This window comes from Trichosurus vulpecula, chromosome 5 (assembly GCF_011100635.1).
Source record: "Trichosurus vulpecula isolate mTriVul1 chromosome 5, mTriVul1.pri, whole genome shotgun sequence".
NCBI classification, from domain to species: Eukaryota; Metazoa; Chordata; class Mammalia; order Diprotodontia; family Phalangeridae; genus Trichosurus; species Trichosurus vulpecula.
Window position 1 is genome coordinate 218,109,399 of NC_050577.1, and position 21,858 is coordinate 218,131,256.

General features: G+C 39.7%; 1 protein-coding gene across 1 annotated transcript in view; it reads left to right on the forward strand.

The window, feature by feature from the left end:
• Nucleotides 1-21,858, forward strand: part of CDK17 (cyclin dependent kinase 17) — a 145,085-nt gene that overhangs the window by 77,690 nt on the left and 45,537 nt on the right. Inside the window, exons 3-4 of the mRNA XM_036760187.1 lie at nucleotides 137-301; nucleotides 5,594-5,727. Coding sequence (XP_036616082.1) covers nucleotides 137-301; nucleotides 5,594-5,727 — 299 coding nt within the window. The remainder of the gene's footprint in view (nucleotides 1-136; nucleotides 302-5,593; nucleotides 5,728-21,858) is intronic.

Consider the following 21,858-nt stretch of genomic DNA (forward strand, 5'->3'; position numbering starts at 1 on the left):
GTTATTTACAGAGATCTGCATAGTAACTTTCTTGTGTTTTTTTTTTGTTTGTTTGTTTGCTTATTCAATTCCTCTGACGTGTTCCTGGATCTTGGGATGTGCATGGAATGAAATTTTTGGCCCCCGGGGATGATAGAGCCCATTGTGAAGAATGGCAGACCTCCAGCGTCACACAGTATGCACTCCTTCCTCCATCAGTACACGGGCTCTTTCAAGAAGCCCCCATTGCGGAGACCACACAGTGTGATAGGGGGAAGTCTCGGCTCCTTCATGGCAATGCCCAGAAATGGAAGCAGACTTGGTAATTTATTGTGGATATTTTATTTTTACTTTGCGGTCTAAACCTTCACATAGCGCCTCTCGTTGATTTATGTGAATGTGTCAAGCAGAACCAGCCAGCTTGATGAACTTGTTCCCCAGCCCACTTCAGAGGGAAGCAGCAGGAAGTTAGACTGAGGAAAGGGACGGACTGCCAGATGTAGGTACAGTGACAGTTATAAGGAATAGCTTCATTGTTACTGAGGAAGGAGACAGAAAGCACGGGAAAAGAAAAACCACTTAAAAAGACACCCCTCAGCTGAAGGCGCAGCAGTCTAGATAGACCCTTGTACTATGTAGCACAGTAGTAACCTTGAAGTCCTTGCTTTTATCACCAGGTAATGTTATAATCCAGGATTTTAGTCACCCATGATTTCATTGAACTGGGTACTCCTTCCGGTGGAATGGATCAATAACTTTCTTCCTTGTCTTAGTCGTCTTTGAGAGGTACTGTATCCCCCAAAGCCTCCATACACATTAGTTGGTGAAAAGCCTCTCTGATTTCAGCTTGGCAGACCTCAGATATGACAGACACACCTTCCTCTCTGAACCCATCCTGGCTGATTTTTCAATTTCCTCTGACTTATCAGAGCTTGTGTTCTGAGGGCATAGCCATGGTGGCCCCAAAATGTGCGGCTATGCGCTAGAGGAGAGCTTTAGTGGAAAAGACATACAAAAGGCAGGGGAAGGGGAAAACATGTCTTAGGAAGATTTCCACCAAATGGCTTGCAATTATTAAAATTTTACCCATTTGAAGGGCTAAAATTAGTTATTTGGAAACTGTAGATATGTGGACTGGTTTTATTCCTTGATAATGAATATTAATTGTTCACATTGAATATATGGCTTTTGATTCCTGAGTTCAAAGTAAGCTTTGGAAATTCATTACTGGTATTAAGATAACCAGAGGAACAACTGTAGGACAGAATGGGTGTCTCATTGAAGTTATTGAGTAATGTTGTAATTCATGGTGTTAGTTCACAAAATCAGTTTCACACGTTTTTGAATGTGGGCTAGTTACAAAAGACTGGAAGTCCTTGAATATCAGTGATCAGAAACTAAAGGCCTATTGGTTATTAAAAGTTTGAAAGATTTCTAAAAATCTCAGTCTCAGTTTTCTGATCATACTTTTACATGGCTCTCATATATTTTTATAAATTATACATATACACATTTATATTATAGCATATTATACATGTGTGCGTAATTTAGCTTTTTAACCATTGTCTTGGTATTTATGAATAATCTTTAAGGGATGAAAGCTGATTTTTGCAATTATTAAATAGTCTATTAAACTTGGCTGTAGGCCACTTTGTATTCTGGCTAATAAGACCAGTATCTACATTGAATTTTTATGTTGTTTAATCTCTCTCTTAGCTTTAAATATAAGCAAATCTAATTAGGAAAAGGATGATTAGAAGTCTGTAAAATTCTACTCTTCTCTACTTAGTTTTAATTTTAAGGAGTAACTGGATAAATTTGTTTTAAAGTTAGATGCTTGGTCTTCTGGTTCAGAAAAAGTTGTGAATGAAGCCACCTGTCAGCTGCCACTCTATAATACTTAGTTTTGAGAAGTATTTAATGTCAGATTGCAGTTTCTATTGTTAGATATTGATAATTTTTGCTCTTTATAGAAATTATCTGGTTTTGCGGTTTTTTTGGCCCAACCAATGATTTCGTTGTTGTAGGAGTCTCCTGGCGAGGATGCAACGCTCCCACTCCAGCTTATCATCTTGGAGAATTGTAGGGGGCTCTCACTGAAAGTGCCACAGCCGTCTATCAGTGGGAGAGCTTGAACTCACATTTCCCTCACTTGAGGGCTGGATCTTTCTCCATTGTGTTAGTTTAGGATGCTGCTGCTTTTTTTTTTTTTGAACAGGATATATATTGATCAATTCCAAGATGCTAAGATGGTCATCTTAATGAGGCTTCCACTAATTTAAAGTGTGTTTTTCAACTGCATAAAATATTTTATTAACTTGCCTGAGACTTGTATTCAGATTTTTTAGGAAAAAAAGAAATAGAATTATATTGCTAAATGTAATATAGTTCTGGTAGCTAATATAAAAATTAAGAGCTGTTTGGTCGGACAATTTTAGAGGAAAAGTTTTCATAAAAATCTTCATAGATGTGAAAAATATTGGGGGAAAAAAATCAAAAGACAGACATGGATTATCATCACCATTCTGGGATTTTTAATTTATATATGCAGATTAGGAGAGGGACAACTACATTGTTTAAAATTTCATTTCATTTTTATTGATTACATCACATTGTTTTCTGAATAAATTCCTTCACTTATGATAAATTTATATATTGAGAACAAGACAGCAAGCGCTCACGAAATATCTCTAGTGTAGAAAAGCATGGTAGGTACTGGAAGAGATACAGAGTTTAGATTAAATGGGGTTTCTGCCCTCATGTGCCTTACTGACTGTTAGAGGAAGAGGAATGGGGAACATCCAGAGGACTAAAGTGGGTGTTAGGAGCCTCAGGGGAATAGTGACAGAATTCTCTCGGAGGTGCCTCTCAGAGATGTCAAGCAAAAGGGTCATTCACGACTGGGGAATTCCTGGGAAAATCTTCATTTGGCTTCTGAAGGATAGATAAGAATTAAGTGAACAGGGGGAAAGAGTACTCTGCATTCTAGGCATAGCAAGCAGAGAGAGCAGAGGCATGGGCATAGGAAAGTTAAAAGAGTATCCGAGATCTAATTTGACTAGAACATAGAGTACTTGAAAGCTTGTATGAAACTTGAAAATAGGCTGGCATCTGACTGTGGAGATGCTTGAATAGGAGGCAAGGTGTAGTGACTGGGTAATGGGGAGCTATGGATGGTTTTTGAGCCAAGCAGTGTCCCAGCCAGATCTGTGCATAAGAAAGTCTAAGTCTGGCAATGCTATGAGAGATGGATTTGAAGGGAGATTGAGTGAATATAAGATGGTTTATTAGGGGATTAAGGCAGGTGGTAGTGGAGGGGAAAGCAATGACATTCAGCAAGCATTTTAAATGTTTATTGATATATATATATATATATATATATATATATATATTATATATATATATACATATTATATATATATGTATGTATGTATATTTACACATACACACAAACACATTTGCCTTTTAAACAAATTTTTTTAAAAAGTTTATTAATGTAGCTGACTTCAGTAAATAGAAGTAAACAGGCTTTTTCTATGAAGTTACAATTTTCTCATTTCTTTTTTTTAATTTCTTTTTTATTTTTAGTTTACAACACTCAGTTCCACAAGTTTTTGAGTTCCAAATTTTCTGCCCCTCCCTTCCCTCCCCCCTCCCCGCCAAGACGGCATGTAATCCGATATAGGTTGTACATATACCTTTTCATTAAACTTATTTACACAATAGTCAAGTTGTAAAGAAGAGTTACAACCAATGGAATGAATCATGAGAAAGAAGAAACAAAACCAAAAAAGAAGGGGGAAAAAAAAGAGAGCCAATAGTTTGCCTCAATCTGCATTCAGCCTCCATAATTCTTTCTCTGGATGTGGATAGCTTTTTCCTTCGTGAATCTTCCGGGTTATCTTATAATGTATTGCTGAGAAGAACCAAGTTTATAAAAGTTAGTCATCACAGATACCGTGTGTCTGTAATCGTGTATAATGTTCTCCTGGTTCTGCTCCCCTCACTCAGCATCAGATCACAGAAGTCTTTCCAGGTTTTTATGAAGTCCGTCTGCTCCTCATTTCTTATAGCATAATAGTATTCCATTACATTCATATACCACAACTTGTTTAGCCATTCCCCAGTTGATGGGCATCCTCTTCAATTCTTTGCCACCACAAAAAGAGCTACTATAAATATTTTTGTACATGCAGATCCCTTTCAATTTTCTCATTTCTTCAGTGGTCTCAAGGTTATGAACTATCACATTTGCTTTGGATACTTCAACAGTAGATCATTGGAACTTTAAAAAATTCAGTGTCTATATAATTTTTCCTGAGCTTTGTACTTTTTAAGTGGAATTAATAAGTATTCATTGTCAGGTCATTAACATGTATATTCCTACTTTATTTTTTTCTGAGCAGTAATCTGTAAAATCCAACCTAATGACCACTATCGTGAGACAGAAGTGTATTTTCATCTTCCATTTGGAGCAAAGCTTGTGAAACAGTTAATTCTTAAAACACTTGGGGTGTTTAATATGTCACTCATAACTTCTTTTTTAAAGAATAAAAAATGTCAGCTTATTAACTTAGCATTAATCAGAGCTTACTTTTTAAGATTTAAATATCAACACAAAAATTTTGGAAATAATCAGAGCTAACTTTTAACAATTTAAATATAAACAAAACTTTTGGAAATATAGGACTATATGTTGAAGAGACAGGGCTGGAAATTTGATAATCTTTATATTGAGATGATAGTTGGTATCAGAGTAGGTGAGCTCATGAAGCAGTTGAGTGCAGAGTGAACCTACAAAGGAAGGAGGAGGGCAGAGGGTAGAACTTTGTGGCATGCATACTTATGGTTCAAGAAGTCAGTCCAAGGAATGAAAAAATCAGTCAGAGAACCAGAAGAGTTTGAAGGAAGCATGGGTGGTCAGAAGTGCCAAATGCAGCCAAGAGTTGGGCTTGAGGAGGACTGAGAAACACCATGGAGCTGGTCAGGGAATGCAGGAGTGACCTTAAGGACAGCATTTGGCTTGAAAAGCCCAACGGTGGGGAGCAGGTAGAAGAGAAGTAGGGTCAGCAGGTATAGAACACACCCACAGGTTGGGCCTTGACCAGAACAAGAGCAGTAGAGTGCTTTACTACATTGCCTTCATTTAGTCATGATTGAATTTAAACTGACTTAGGTTGATGAGAATTCATTTCTTGTTTCAGTTATTGATAGATAAATCAGAAGATAATTAATGTGTTCAAGGATTGGAGGAGGTGTCCAATTTTTTTCCCCAATTTTATTTTCCATAGTGTTGAGATGAATTTTCTCCAATATAAAAAGAATACTTTAGAAATTATCCTTTATAAAACCTGCATTTTAGACTTTAATGTAGAATTAATGTAAATGTAAATGTAGAATTACTTTGAGAAATGATACTGTTTTAGGATTCAGTTAATGAAATACCCGTACTAATAGACTTAGTTCTTAGAATTTAAATGAAACATCATTGCATGATTTTTGCAGTTTAGCTAAAATTAAATTATAATTTTACTTGTAATAATTGAAAACATGCCTCATGAGGGGCTTAATCCATCCTCTAAGGAAAATAATGTGCATTTTTTTTATGACTCAGATATTGTTCATGAAAATTTAAAAATGGGATCAGATGGTGAAAGTGACCAAGCTTCGGGGACTTCATCGGATGAAGTCCAGTCTCCCACAGGTGTTTGTCTCAGAAACCGGATACACAGACGAATCTCTATGGAGGTAATACTTTTTCTCTTTAATACATACCAAATAATGTCTATTGAATCATTCTAAAACCAATATATTTATGTGATTGAAGAAACAACAGTCATAGGTTGTTTATATGTTTATGTGTTTTGGTAATCTGACAACCTAAAGGCAATGTTTAGTAGCCTTGCAAATATGAGTCACCTAGCTATAGAGAAGGGGAATATTTCCTTTTGTTGGACATCCCCAGAAAATCCAAGTGAGTATTCATAGTACCAAGGTATTTCGTAATTGGGAACCTTCTGATACAGACAGATTCTTTTTAATGAATCTGAACATTTGCTTTGGCTTTGCGTCTTGGAAAATTCAACCTGACTCCCCTACTTTGTTGTGTATAGACTGAGTTTTACATGACCCTAGTAAGGGTGTATGACTCTTTCCTAGCTTCTCCCTGTTTCTTTAAACAGATACTCTAAGACATAAAACAAAAGAACAAGTAAGTACTTCATAAATAAATATAGACATACTTTCTTTTGCATTTTAGACTTACTATCAAATACCCATCTCTTTTGCACATACGGTATATGCATGTTTCTCTATTTAGAATAATAAAATGGTTATTTTTTTTAATCAGATTTATATTATAACTATTCAGGGTTAATGTGGTATAAGCAGGGAATATCCTTTTACAGTTGTCTTTAGGCTAAACTCTAGAATAGGTTGGTTTTTTTTTTAAACAACTGGAGAAAGGCTCAATGCTTTTGTAAAAATAAGTGATCATACTTGATATTCCAGACCTTCTCCCTGCCCCTACCTTCTGTTCTCCATTGTAGGTGACAAACTTGCTTCTTTACTTTCCTGGTAGAATTGAGGCTGTTCACCATTAATTCCCTCTTTCCCCCTTCTTTTCAAAACCCCTTGACATCTGCCTAAGATCACGAGATGTCCCTCTTCCTTGTTGAGGCTAGCCACCCTACGTGTGCCATTGATCCCGTCTTCTCCAGGATTCTTCAGCTGAGTGTATCTTCAGTGAGGATTGTATATCCAGTCTTCAGTTTCTCCTTATCTCCTAGTTCCTCCTTTATTGCCTTCAAATGTGCCCAACTATCTCCATCCTTAGAAAACCTTCACTAGGCTCCACTGTTGCTGAAAGCTCTCATTGTAGAGCTCTTCTCCCTCTCTCATCTGTATGCCTTGAAAAGGCTGTTTATACTCAGTGCTTTCACTTCTCTCGCTCCCCAGCTCTTTGCAGTCTGGTTTCTGACTTCTTCACTCAGTCAGAATTGTTTTTGCCAAAGTTACCAGTGATGCCTTAATTCCAGGTCTTCTGGTCTTTTCTTATCCTTCTTGACTGCCCTTCTGCATCTGTCACTGTTGATCACTCTCTCCTCCTGTATATATTCTCCTCTCCCTTAGCTAGCTTATCACACATTTCTCTTATTAGTGATTTGGAGCATTTTTCGTATGGTTATGGATGGTTCACAGTCTTGCTTCTATTCAAACTTTGCCTGTTGGAGAATGACTGTGTACTTGTGTCATTTGCCTATTTATTTTGGATATCTAACTTTCATCAGAGATGTTTGATGCAGAGATTCTTCCCTCTCCGCCCCCCCTCGCCCCCCGCCCAATCCCCATTGGATCTTTTTTACCTTATTCTATGTACATTTATTTTGTTCATGAAAAAGCTTAACATTTTTTTGTAATAGAAATTGTTTATTTTGTCTTTTGTGATCACCTCTGTCCCTTGTTTGCTTATGAATTCTCCTGCAGTCATTGACCTGGAAAAGGAATACTTTTACTCTGTCATACTTTCTTTACTTAACCATTGCATAGAGTATGAACAATAAATATTGGAGCCAGTAACTATTGTCGCCAGTTCTTTTCCCTGTTTCCCCACGAGAATTATTGGGTACTTCCGTTATTTTTTTTAGATCATTCCATTTGTTCTCCATAGTCTTCAGTTTTGAGGTTTTATTTGAGCTGTGTGCCCTCAGCACGTGATTATATTTGAGACAGACTACCAAACTCAATAGTTTAACTGTTTCATCCTTCTATAGGAATTGTCACAGTGCCATATTTTTTTCCCTCTATCCATAATAGAAATTAATAAGGTCAGGGGATCTCAGAGCTTGAAAGGAGGTTAACTATCCTCAGTGCCTTCGTTTTGTGAGGGCATTGAGGAACAGAAAGATAAATTTGTGTTTCACAAGTCATGCAGTGGCAAACCCCAAATAAGTAGGATGCCAGCCCCATTACTTGGAGCTTAGTGCTCTTCTCTGTTATGTGTGCATGCAAGTCTGAGGTTGCTTTTCTAGTCAGATCCTGGGCTTTTCCCCTCTGTAACCACTTTTGTCATACCTCTAGTGATCACCAAAGGCATTGTTTCTTCCATTGTTTGTACCTCCATGCTTCTCACCCAGATTAACATCTGTTTAGTGTGTATACTCCCACTAAAATGCTGAAACTTTTGAAGTCAAAGTGGCCATTTAATCTTGGTGAGTTTTTTTGAAAAGGTAACTATACTCTTAAAATATGTCCAAATGAACAGTTTTAAGAAAAAGAATATGGGAGATGACGAGATTAGGTAGATGTTACTTGTGACTATTGATGATCTAAAAACATGATGCTGCATTAGCCTGTGTAGATCTCATTCTAATGAATGAGTTGTTTCCTCTGAAGTTCAAACATTTTCACGTAAGCCATTTTCACCGAATCTTTGTCCCATTCCACAGAAGATGAAGTGTAGGGAAGTCGTGATCTGACATGGGCCACCTAAATTTAGTAGTGTTACATAAGTAGAAAGGATGTATTAATGGCAAGACTGACATTTGACTACCTACAAGTCAGACCTTATTTCCTGGCATCCTTCAACATACACAGCAAGCTTTTGTCTAAGACGACACCCTGATTTTTAAGTTTTACTAAAACAATGAAAGATCCTGGTTTAGCTTTCTAACAGGAGATAATATTGTTGCTTTGGTGATATATGCTACAAGTACCCATTATCTTTCTTTTCCTTGAAGAAACAGACTTCTGGTCTGTACTAAATTGCCTTCTCTATTGGGAAATTTAATACATTGCCTCTTAGGAGTATTCTAGATGGACTTTTAAAATGATGAGCAATCAAACCATACTATGTTATTAAATACAAAATAGAATTTGGAATTCTGCGTTCTGTTCTTAGTCTGTAGCTGTTCAAGTAGAAGCAAGTGAATGAAAAACCTCTCTTTTTTGTATTCTTTATTTTCTAAAACAAGAGAAGCATTTTTCTTCCACTTTGAGGTTGAACATGTTTTAAAACCACTCTGAATTCATATTGTGAATTTTCAAAGGTGTATACTGTATCACATGCCTAGATTTATTTACAAATACCTTGTCTTTACTAGAATTATGCGAGGTGACTAAGAATTAACTTTAGAGGGGCAGCTAGGTGGCGCAGCGAGTAGAGCACCAGCCCTGGAGTCGGGAAGACCTGAGTTCAAATGTGGCCTCAGACACTTGACACCCTTACTAGCTGTATGACCTTGGGCAAGTCACTTAACCCCAACTGCCCTGCCTACCCCACCCCTCCAAAAAAAAATAAGAATTGACTTTAGAATGCTCCTTATGTAAACAGCTCTTTTTAACCATAATGTGGTATAGTGAACAGAATGACAGACTTCAATCAGGTTGTCATGAGCTTAAATCTCTCCTTGGACACTCAATAGCAATATGACAGTAGCCTGTCCCAGCCTCAATTTCCTCATTTGTAAAAAGGGGATAATAATAAAACCTGCCTCACAGGGTTTATTGTAAGGAACAAAAAGGTTTTTGCAAACTTAAATGCATAAATTCAGTTATTTGTTTGCTGGTTTATTGTTATTATTGACCTTACAGATGGATCCTTAGGATATGTGTGCCCCTCTTTGTTGCTGTCATGTATTTCTGAAATATGCCCATCCCACCTGCACTGAAGATTAAATTTTCACTGCATGACTCTTCCTTAGAGGATATTATCCAGAAGGAACCTCAGAATCCACCTAATCCAACCTCTACCTGCCCGGAAATCCTCTTTCCACTACTTCGAGCCTTCACTTGATGATCTCCAGTTTGGGGACACCATGCCTTGGGGCCGCCATTTCTTTTTTCAACCATGCTTCTGGTTAACATGTAGCCACATTTGCCTCTCTTCAGTTTTAATTGATTATTACTATTTCTGCCATTTGGAGCCAAGAGGAACAAATCTTAATTCAACTCTTCCACATCATAGTCTTTTAGTATTTGTGGACAGCCATCCCTAGGTTTTCTCTTTTTCTAGGGGAAACGTATCCAATTCCTTAAACCAAATGCAATCCCATGGCATGATCATTCTGGTCCATCTCCTGTCCCTCCATCCCAAGCAAAAACATTTTTATGTGGAAAAAAAATCGCTGTACTTAGCATTTTCCTCATGAAAACAATTGTTTGCCACTTCATTTCATAAGAAATAGCAGTGTCATTTTTATTGGCTAATATCCAGAAGATTTTACATATATTCTAAACTCCAAACCAGAGCTTCCATTAGGCCAGACCCTTTAGATCTCTGATCTGATCTTGTTAGCCTTGTTCTATAATGAAGTGATGAACAACTCATGTAAGATGTTGTAATAATTGTACTTTGTTAATGTTGAATCAATTCAGACTGTCAGAGGCATGATTTTTTTTTTTTACTTAGGTTGATACTAGTGCTAGTATTAATGAGGTTCAGCAGAGAAGAGACAGTTACAGAATTTCCCCCCAAATGGATGATTTGTTCCTTCTCAATGATATTGTAGATGTGTTGCTCTGACTTCCAAACCTCTTTTAAAATTATTTATGTCACCCTTTTTCTAGTCTACAAATCTCTGAAAGTACTTCATTTCTGTAAAAATATAGTATGACAGATTACTATTTAAAGATATAGATAAAACTGGCATCTGATTAATACAAGGATAATTGTCAATACAAATATGTATTTTAGGGATGAAATTATAATTCCTGTTGAAAACAGGTCTCTATTGACCCTGTCTCTTAAGCTGATGTCTGTCCTCCCTTAATTCAAAGAGAGTAAGAGTCTGTGCTGGGTACCAAGGAGACATGTGTTTGTATATGGTGACAATACCCCTGTTCTCTTGGAGGCCGCAGTCTGAAGGGAGGCTGCAGCATGGGCTTCAATAAATAGGATTCCTCTTTAGACATCAGAAATAGAGAAGAGAGATTCAAAGTCTTCTAGGAAAATTTGAGGCGGCAGAGATCATTTTCTGCTGAAGGGTGGTAGCTGAGATTGTTCTTGAAGGAAGGGAGAGTTTTCTTCAGGTAGGGAGGTGGAGGTATAGTGCATTTCAGACATGGGAGTGGCCTGCATAATTCACAGAAGCCAGAGATGATATGATCAGTAATTGAATTTGAGTTAAAGTAGCATACATGAAGGGAAATGATTGAGTATGGGGAGAACAAGTCTTGTGCAATGTGTGATGGGGATGGAGGTGGGGGAGTTCATAGGATAGCTGGAAAGGGAACTCTGAGGTCTTCTACAGCCCCTCCTTCCAACAGGTGAAGAAATGGAGCGGGGACCAAAGAGGTTAAGGAATTTGCCTAATACCACACAGGTAGTGGTAGAGTCTAAATTCTTTAAAAAGATTTTTTTGAAGACAAATCTCCTTATCTCATCCAAGCTAGATGTGCTGTTTATGGGCCAAGTCCCACTGTGATCTGCTTAGGAGCTTTGACCTGTTCATCTCTGATCTGGTCCAGGTCACCCCTTCTGAGACAGCCTCTCTTTGGGGGTCTCAGTTCAGACACCCAGTCAGTTTGGGCTACTGCAGCTGACGAGACAGACTAGCCTCAGTCCCATGCTCATAGCAGGGCTTCTAGGCAGGTGCCAACATGCCCCACTTAGAGAGAGGATTAAAGCCTAGCCTGTGGACTCTGCCTCCAGTACCATTTCCACTGTTGGTGAAGGCTGGGCTAAGAAGCTAGGTGACTGGAGGGTGGTAGTGCCAGGAAGAGGGAAGGATTTGGGGGGAAAGATAATGAGTTTAGTCTAAGATGTGTGATTAGGTGAGTAAGAGTGCAGAATTGAGGATGACCCCACAGCTGTGAACACTGTGATGAAAGGGTGTGTTGCCACCGACAGAAGTGGGTGGGTGTGAGAGAAAGGAAGAGGCTGCACTATGTGGTTGAATTTGAGATGCCTTCAGGATATGTAATGGTCTCTCTGGCTAGCAGTTGGAGATTAAAGACTGGATCAGAAGAAAGCCCAGGGCTGGATACACAGACCTGGGAGTCATACTTACAGATCTAGAGTTGGGAGGGATGTCAGAAGCCATGTAGGCCAACCCCATTTCATAGATGCAGAAACTGAGGTCCAGGGAAGCAGAGTGATTGCCCAGGGTCACACAGATTGCAGTTATCAGAGACAGGATTTGAACCCTGATCCTCTGACTCCAGGTCAGTGCTTTTTTCAGCAAGCCAGTTCAGTCAGGCAAGCGAGAGTTCAAATCCCAACACAGTCTGTGTGAGCCTGAGCAAGTTAGTTCCTTTCAGCCATCAGTCTGGATCTGCACTGGTAAAGGGAGTTTCTTCACTAGAAACTCCCTAAACCAATAGAATCACAGGTTCAGGCAAGCACACACAGAGGCTTTCTTTTTCAGATATGTAGAAGTACTTCTGTATTAACCAACAAGCATTTATTAAGAACCGGCTGGCAGTGTACAGGGTGTTGGGGATACAGATATACAGAATGAAATAGTCTCTACTCTCAAGGAGGTTTTATTCTAAAGGGAGAGACAAGAAGTACATGCATAAATATACAGTGAATAGATGCACGTGTATCGAAAGTAGCTAAACAAGATGGTTTTTGGAGGGACAGTGGCACTAGCCATTGGAGGATCAGGAAATGCTTCATTCCAAAGATGGCTGTGTTTTAAAGGAAGAGTTAGGGCCTCTGTGAGGCAGAGGAAAGGAAGGGTACGTTCCAGTCCTGTAGGATGAGCTGTACAAAAGAATGGAGACAGGAGAGTCAGTGTCAGCCAGTTTTCCTGGTTCTCAGAGTGTGGGAAGGGGAATGACGTCCATTGAGTTTCCAAAGATTGTTCGGGGCTAGGTTGTGTGGGGCTCAAAGAGCTAAACGGAGGAGTTTGATTGGATCCTTGAGGCAATAGGAAGACACTGGAATTTGAGTGCAGTAGTGACTTGGTCAGATCTGCTCATGAGGTAAATCCCTTTGGCAGCAGCGTGTGGGATGGACTGAAAGGGGAGAGGCTTGAATCGGGAAGACCCATCAAGAGGCTAGGCAAGAGGTGAGGAGGGTCTTCACTGAGGGACAGAAGCAGTCAGATTGAGAGGAGAACCTGAGAGATTGGAAGGTGGGGATGTCTTCAACAGAAAGAGGGAGGTTGGGGTGTTGGGGGAAAGATAATGAGCTCAGTTAGGAGTTTGAGAGGTCTCTGGGACATCGGAGCTGTCTGAAATGTCCTATAGGCAGTTGGTGACATGGACTGGACATGGGCTGGATATATAGATATACAGATGTAATAAAGGCCCGTGTGCTCGGAACCATTGGGAACCAGTGTTGTAGGCAGCATGTGAAGGCTTTGGAGCAAGGAGTGACTTGTTGACATGTGTGCACTGGGGATTATTTTAGTCATTTTGTGAAGGATGGGGGTAAAAATTGGAGTCAGAAAACAGTTGCATCTTAGATTTAATGCTGGGAGGGACCAGAAAGATTTTCTACTCCAGTTCCCCATAGCGCCCCCTCCCCACCCCCATTTTACAGATTAGGGAGCCAAGGCCTGGAGAGGTCAAGGGATTCACCCTGTGTCACACACTCAGTGTGGGCATAGCCTCTTTGAGCCTTTTCCAGTCTTCTCTGAGGCCAGTTTGAAGACTGGTTTAATAATCTAGATGACCAAGCAGTGAGGACTTGATCAAGTTTGGTGGCAGTTGTTTGGTAGGACTGGACAGTAGATTGGATGTGAGGAGAGGTTTTTGAGCTAAGGTTATTGGGAGGATGGTACAGCCACATAATTAGGGAAGTTGGGTGAACTGACAGGTCAGTATAGGGGGAGAGGTGATGAATTCCACTTTGGATATGTTCAGTTTGGTGGGACATCCAGCCATTAATGTCTAGGGCACGATTAGAAATGTGAGAGAACTCCTGGAAGAAATTGGGGCTTGAGTCAGATTGAGGATTTGTTGGAATAGAGATTTTAATGGAAATTATGTGAGTGGTTGAGGTTACTGAGAGGCTTGAGCAGAGAAGAGAGCTCAGGACAGAGCTTATTGGTTATTGATGACTAAGGATCAGGAGAGGGACTCAGGAAGCCGGCAGTCCGGTGAGAAGGAGGAGACAGACAGAAGGAAGCGATCAGTCCCTCCTCTGAAGGAGCCGGCATACCTAACAGGTATGGACGCGTACATGCACAGCGTCATGTGGAAGGGGGCCATACGAAGGGGATAGTCCATGCCAAGGTGTCCGCTGGAAGATAAGGGAACGTCAATGAAGAACAGAGTTAACACCAGCTTGGCTGGATCATGTTGGAATGTCCTTGGAGCCAGATTGGCAAATGCTTAAAAAATGCTCCAGAGAGGGGTTTCTGTTGCCTGGAGGCAATAGGTAGCCACTGGAGGCCATTGAATGAGGGTATAATCTGGTCAGATCTAGGTTTAGGCGTTTTGGCGCTTGTGTGGAGAATAGACTGGAGTGAGGAGAAACCTGAGGCAGCCAGGAGACCAGTTAGAAGGATTATGTAGTCATTGAGTCAAGAGATGATGCAGACCTGAGCCAAGATGGACATGATCTATGTATGAGTAGAGAGAAGAGGTTGGAATCCAGAGATATGAGAGAGCTTGCCTGTATCCACAAGGAGGGGTAGAGGGTGTCAACTTTGCCATATCTGCAGAAGGAGCCATGAGAAAAAGTGATGCTGTAGGGTGGTGAGGACAGAGGCTTGGCTGGGAATGGGGTGGTGAGAAAAGAGATGTTTTGGGAAAGTAGAAGACATCTAGCATGATCACTTGTGATCAGGGTGATTTTTTTTTTATATGGTCTTTCAACAAATAATCATTAAACAAAGCACTGGGGGTGAGGGGCAAGGGCTTTCAGTTAGGTATTAGCTCAGTCCCTGCCCCCAAGTTAGCATATATTCTAGTAAGGGAGGTAAAGACATGGAGAGAAATAACAGACACCAACTGTTTTCTGTACTATTGATGAAAAAGGATGTCATCTAAGAAGTTCAGAAGGAAAGGGGTCACTGCTGACTGAAGCAGTCCTGCCTTGAAGAATAAGGAGGATTTCTTCCATCGATGATGCTAAGGCAGGAGGAAGGGTATGGGCAAAAGCATGGATGTAGGGAGGTGTATTTGAGTGGTCTGTGAGATGTGTGGAGGGGAATAATAGAAGATATGAAAGGCTAAGGAGTTCCTATTTTATTTGGCTGGCAGTGGGGAGCCATTGAAGATTTATAAGCAGGACAGGTTATTCAGCAGTAGCCAGTGGTGCACTATCTGGCAAGCCCTACCTAAAGGCACTTTAGATTGCTGTGAGCAAATAGTCATGTTGCTTCCTGGGCCTTTCCCAATGATTTAGCCCAGTACTTGGACCAGAAGCCCCTCCTCGCTGTAACTGGGGAATTTCTGGCAGAAGCTGCCCCTTGAGATTCCCTAGTGATCAAGGAAGAAGGGAGAGTTAGTGGTGGGTGACCTTGCCAACAACTATTTTATTAGAATGTTAACTGCAGAAGCCCAGATTATGGGGGTTTGAGGGAATGAGTGGTTGATGCATAAGTCAACACAGTAAGGGTAAGCTGTTCTTCCTAGAAGTTTGATGGGAAAAACTAGGAAAGAGGACAGTGGTTCAGCAGAGAGGGGGAGTATCAGGGTCAAGGTTTGAAGTCAGTGGTAGAAATACAAAATGAAATAATTCTGCAGTAACGTAAATCTAAGCTTCCTATTTGAGAGGTGGGGGTAGGGTGCATGTGTTTGTTTGCTTTAAGAAAATGGCACTTCAAATGACAGGGCAGAACTGGTGTTTTATGAAACTATCTTTGGGCCAGAACTCATGGCATTCATTTTTCTCCTCTGATTAAAAGCTCCATTATTCATAGAAGTAATGGAGTAGTCTCGTGTTTGTGGAATGCAGTTCTTGGATGATTGAAATGGTTGTTTGCTATTCCTTCCCAAACACCAGTTTGTCGTGAAGTATTTGTAGTGTCGTTCCTTGGGCATGCCTGAACTGTTTTTACCTCCCCTCCGTGCTCAAAAAAAAAAAAAAAATCTGAAATATTGTTGAAAATATTTTGGCTTTGCCTACCTCCAAATTTTGTTTTTAAAGGGCCGTTTTTGAATATCATCTGTTTCACATTAAAATTCATAATTTAATATTTATAAAAAGTTTTCCTGTGCACATAAGCTCTGTGGTCATTGGAAGGTAGCAGGATTTATGGACTAGGTTAGCAAAAAAGGTTTTATATCTTTTGGAAGGGTGGACATTGAGTTTCATTTGAGAGGCATAAAATCAGAACCAGCTATTTTTAGCTAGCTGGGCATTTGAAGTGTCCTCAATCATTAGTCTTTTACAGGTACACTTTTCAGTGCTTCTAACTGGCTATTATGATCATTTTATTACTAGTAAATGTTGACCAATGTAAATCACATTTAATGCATTTTATAATTGCTTCATCTGCTTTTTAATAAGCAGTAATTGGGAGGAAACCCATATGTAGTCTTTCTTTATTTGAGCTCATGGGAAAATGTAATTAATTGATGCTACTGTGGTAGGAATATGAAAAGGTAGAATTTTATTGAAAATTGGTTAATTGTGAATAGGGGAAAATACCCCTTCAATTCAGTTGGTTTCCCATGCTAAATTTGATATGAAGGAAGCCCTGGACCTTGGTCGCTGTGTAGTAGATGAAGCTCTGACTTGAAGAGTGGAGACCTGAGAATGAATCCCAGCTGTTGTCCTTACTAGTGATGGGGCCATGAGTGAGCCACGTAACCCTCAGGCTCATTATTATGTACAAGGTGGGGAGACAGATATTGACTTCACAGGGTTGTTTAAACGCACTCGATTTTTCCTGTCATGAGCAGCCTCAGTGCCCTTGGGCAAATCCCTTGTGCACCTTGTGTGTTGAATTCTTCATCTGCCCATGAGTGCCAGCACCGCTGTGCTCCATAGACAAAATAAAAGTTCCCTGGGGCGTACAAAATATTCACTGATTTAATGAAGGAAAGATGATTTGAAGAGGGAGAAACCACTGACGGAGGTGATCTGGAAGGCTGAGCTGTGTGTGGAAGGAAGTTTACTTTTGTGGGAGACATAGAAAGTGTGTTGTGGATGAGGGATGGGGTAGGATCTGCATTTTTAAAAAATGATTTGACACGGGCATGTAGTGAATTTTTTGGTGAGCCAGAGATACCAGTGGGGAGGCAGATAGTCCAGGTAAGGGATGATGAGGGCCTGAAATGGTCAGTGGCAGTGTCTGAGGATGGATGGGGATGAATGCAAGAAATGTAGCAGAAGTAGAATTGACAGGATTTGCAGCTGATTGTTGTCAAGGAAGATTGTTGTAAAGCAGTGAGTCAGCAACCCTAGCAGACTGAGACATTCAGGCTGCTGTCCCCGATAGAAATAGACAGGCTTGAATGAGGGTAGACTTAAGGAGAAAAATGATTGGGACATACTGAGTCTAAACTGCTGTTGGGACATCCATTCAGTGATGCAGACTGGTAGACATCTGCTTGAGGTGATGGTTAAACCCATGGGAGCAGATGAAATCACCAGGAAAGAGGAGGAGCAGGCCTTGTGGAACACCTGTGGGTAGAGTGCATGACATGGATGATGATCCAGCAAAGGAGACTAAAATGTGGTCACCCGGGTAGGAGGAATGTATAGCTTTAAACACAGCCCCTCCCCCCCAAAAAGCCCCCTTTCTACAGCATGCCTTGCTCTTGTATTCCTCATCTGTTACTTGGCCTGGCCTTGCACCTTCCATCTTTGGTACATGCCTTCTTTATATAGTAGTTGGTTGGTGGTATAGGCACATCAGTGTCTTCAGATAAATTCATTGTGCCCACCTCAATGGACTTGTTTCCCTTAAGAATTTCCTTCTTGAGTACCTCTCTCTCCTCCCCTGACTTACCCAATAGCACCTTAGGCCATAGGATCCTCTTTACTTTTTCTTTGAACCATCTGAATTCTGCTTTCCCTAATTTTAAGGGGAATGTCAGACTTTGCTTGGTTTGCTGTCCTGGGTAGTGAACTTTATGCAGCAGTCATCATTTCCGCCCCTTTCCCCAAGGTTCCCGTCATTTCCGTGGCCACCAGTTTGTTCCTTGTTGTTTGTGAGAGTCAGACCCAGAATCAGATTTCCGCCTGTTACTTCCTCTACCTTTTAAAGGAAGAAATCATCACTAAGGCAAGTCAAGTAGCTCTTCGGTTTTTAGAAGAGAAATCCTCGGCAGATGACTGGGTCAATGAAGTTCCTATTCCTGAAGTAGTCTGTCATGTCTCTGTGTCCTAAACTCATCTTTTGCCTCTTTCTGTCTAGGTGATGATATATTCCAGTGTCAGTTTCACTTTCATTTTTTCCATCATGGACCATTACCCAAATACTCTCGGTCATGATTCCCCTCTCCTTTGGCTCCTGAATTTCCTCGTATGATTATACTTTATATATAGCTATATAGTGCTCCCTCACTCCACCGCCTTTTTCCTATCCTGTTTCTTTTGAAAAAGCATACCCTTTCAAAATAATGGTCCACTGATGGTTTTCCTTTCTCCAGGTCTTAGTGATCCCTGGAGGTCAAAACTGACTCTGCATTAGGATCTCCACCATTTCCTTTTATTTGTTGCCCAAACCTTCATCATTTGTCTATAGATATTTGAGGCTACAGGTTTTACTATTGAATCCTTTCTTGGACCTTGGCTCCTGTGAAGTCCTGGGTGTCTTGCACTCGTCTCTGGCCATGGATTTTGTCATCTCTGTATTTTCAGCTGTGGTCCATAAATTCAGCTACCAGCTCCTTAGGTAGCTATTCACTGTCCAAATTAATTTTTCCTCTTCTATATACGTTGCATTCAAATGTGCAACAGTGAGGAAAACACAGCCTATGCCCCTGGGGTCTTCAGTTTCTTGTCAAAGACGTCCTAATCATTGGCATTACTTTTTCATTTATGCCTTTATGGATCACCAGAAGTGGGTTATCTATTTGAATAAATTTGCAAGGCTGGGATTTATTTTTTTTATTTTTTGTCAATCATGCCTGTTCCCACTTTATATTGAAATCACTATCAAAAGTATGTTACTTTAATTTAGAGTATCTTGTGTTCTTTGTAATGTTTCTGCAACTCTTCATCCTCCTCAACAAATCATGGTACATAAGCTGTAATTTGTTGCCATAGTGGTCTTTTTACAAATATTTAATATGATTACTGAAATAGGAAAATGTTCAAATGTCCAATGTTCCTTTTTGCCTTTAGACATAGGATAAAGCTATATCTCCACTCAATCCTTTTGTCTCTCCAAAGGGAATCTGTGAACCATCCTTCTCTTAGCTGCAGCTTTCTTCTATCTGAAGATTTTATTTATACTAAACATGCCAAGATTGATGTATTTCAGTTCCTTTAGTGTTGTGTGCTCCCCAGTCATTGGTCAAGAACATGCCCTGTAAGGAGCTCAGTCAGCATTATTAGACAATTTAAAAACTCTAGACTTTTTCTTCTTCTTCTCCTGCCATTTTTCCTGTCAGAAGAGTGGAGGGATATTATCTATTTTTCCTTGTTTTAGGGGTTGCCATGGCTTAAGAATCCACCACCATGTGGGCAGCCTACTGGTGATCGTTCTCTCAGTAATTATGAGGTTGATCCTCTTCGAGCAGATTCTTTCTTTTGAAGGGACCGTTTACTTACTTTCTTTCACTAATCTGCTTATAGGTTGTATGGTAGAACTTGTGCTCCCCAAACATAGTCTTGGAGAGCCCGGGCCACTCCCAAGCCACTGGGAGACAGCAGATTAGGACTTTGTGTAGTACACATTTCATTAATATTTGTTGAATTGAATTAAATAACGTTTGGCATCACTTATCCCTGGACCTCTCCTCATTTAAAAACTTACATTCAGTCAACACTGATATTTTCCCTCATCACGTTGCTTTCAGTATCTAAAAGTTGCAATGAACTGGAGGATATCTAAGGCCAGGTGAAAAATTCTATGATTTTAACTTAACATAATTTCTGTTGGTGAAATTTTTCCAGAGGAAAAAATGTAAGAAATCAAGGAATTGAATTCAGCTTTTATAGTCAGATGAGACTTGTATATAAATAGTTATAATGCAGATTAGAAGGTGGTTAAGGTGTATGGAAATTTAAATAGGTTTGAGGATAGTCACGGACAGATGAATCACCATCCTGACTAGAAATTAAAAAATTTTACCTTTTTTTTTCAGTAGAGACCTTAATAAACCCCAAAGTTTGACATGATTAATTAAAAGCATTTAAAAGTAGTTGGAAAGACTTAAAGTATCACGTCACCTTGTGGTTTGGGACAGTTATTTAAGTAGAGGCCTGATAAGAAAAACAGTTGCTGTCTCTTCATTTTATAGCATTTGACTACTGGCATCAGTGCCAATAATACTGTATGGTTTATTTTAAAATAGCCAGCTTTAAGTAGTTAAATATAGAACATTTCATTCACTTCCTGTAAAAAGAAGCACCGTTATCATTTGTTGGCAGTGTGTGAGGGAGAATGATATTTGTCGTATATTAATAAATCATATAACATGAGTCATCTTTGAACATTCTCTGAACCCCATTTGCAAATGAGATGAATTTCATAGTTGCACAACAGAATGGTGTGATTTCACTCCCCTTCCACCTTTAAGCATTAGAGTATAGTTCTCCATATTGAATTTTTCTTCTCGTTGGCATAGAATGTTCAGATATCATTACAACTGGATGGTTTTCCCCAAAGTTAACTGCTACACTATCATGCTCTCCTCTTAGTATCCTTTCGAGCTACTGTTCTTAGAACCGCAGTAAATTTCCATTCTGACTGTAGGAACATATTTACTTTTATGGATGTTTAGGTAAATTTAGTAAGGTTGTTCACTTTGAAAGATTGCATTTGTGGTATTCTAAAAAATTATGTCACATATGCTTTTCCTATGTAGATATTTTACCTGAAATATTCTGTGAACCTCGGAATCATTAAGTCTTGTAGAAATTTTATCAGCATTTCTCTTCTGCAAGAGTATCTGGCAACAGCCCAGACAAGCTACAAGTTGGAAGTCTAGGACCCTCCCCTACATATTCATAGCTTCACTCTTGTAGCCTTTGACTATATTTGAATTTATATTCTTCTGACAGTATTTTCCTAGAAATCTTATCTATGTTATAATAAAAATGAAGCAGTTTTCTTGAAAGTTATTGTTGAAGGTCAGCTCAAATTCAGTAAGGATCTAAATGGGGCAGGGTATGGGATGAGATGTCGTTTGAAATTAAATAGTTTCTAAATATACGTAATACATAAAGTCAGGTGACATTTCATGTAAGTCTTCATGTAAATTGTGGTATAGATAGATTTAAGGCCAGTTTGTCATGTGTTTTAAATTGTAGAGACATTAATATGTGGTTTGATGTCATTAGATGTTCTCCAGGGAACAAAAGTACTGGTCTAGCAGTCTTATTAATGAGTCACTTGTGACTACAGCTGATATGTTGTCTTTCTGAAGAAAGCAAAGAAGCTGGGTGAGATAACTGATTCAGAAGGCTATTTCTCCAAAAGCACAAATCAGTTTTGTTTGACCTTTTGTGGGTTATGTGGCCAATCAGACTGACATCAACTGACTTTGGAAGGAAAAGTCTTTTTGTCTCTGGTGTTAGTAATTAGGATGCCTTCGGGGCTAGCTCTGGAAGTTCATACTGAAATGTGAACAGTGTTTTGGGGGGCCTTGATAAACAAGAGTACTTTTAGAAAGAATTTTTAGGAAGCTAAAACCCTGACAATTACTAGTATTTTTATTTCTGAACTCAGGAGGCTGCTTGGTGTGTCCCATAGTAGGAGTCTCCAGAGTGGGAGAGCCTGAGAAATCCAAGAAATGCAGAACTAGAAATGACACATTTCATTTGGAACCAGGTGCAGCCCAGTCCCAACCCTTCTTTCTGCC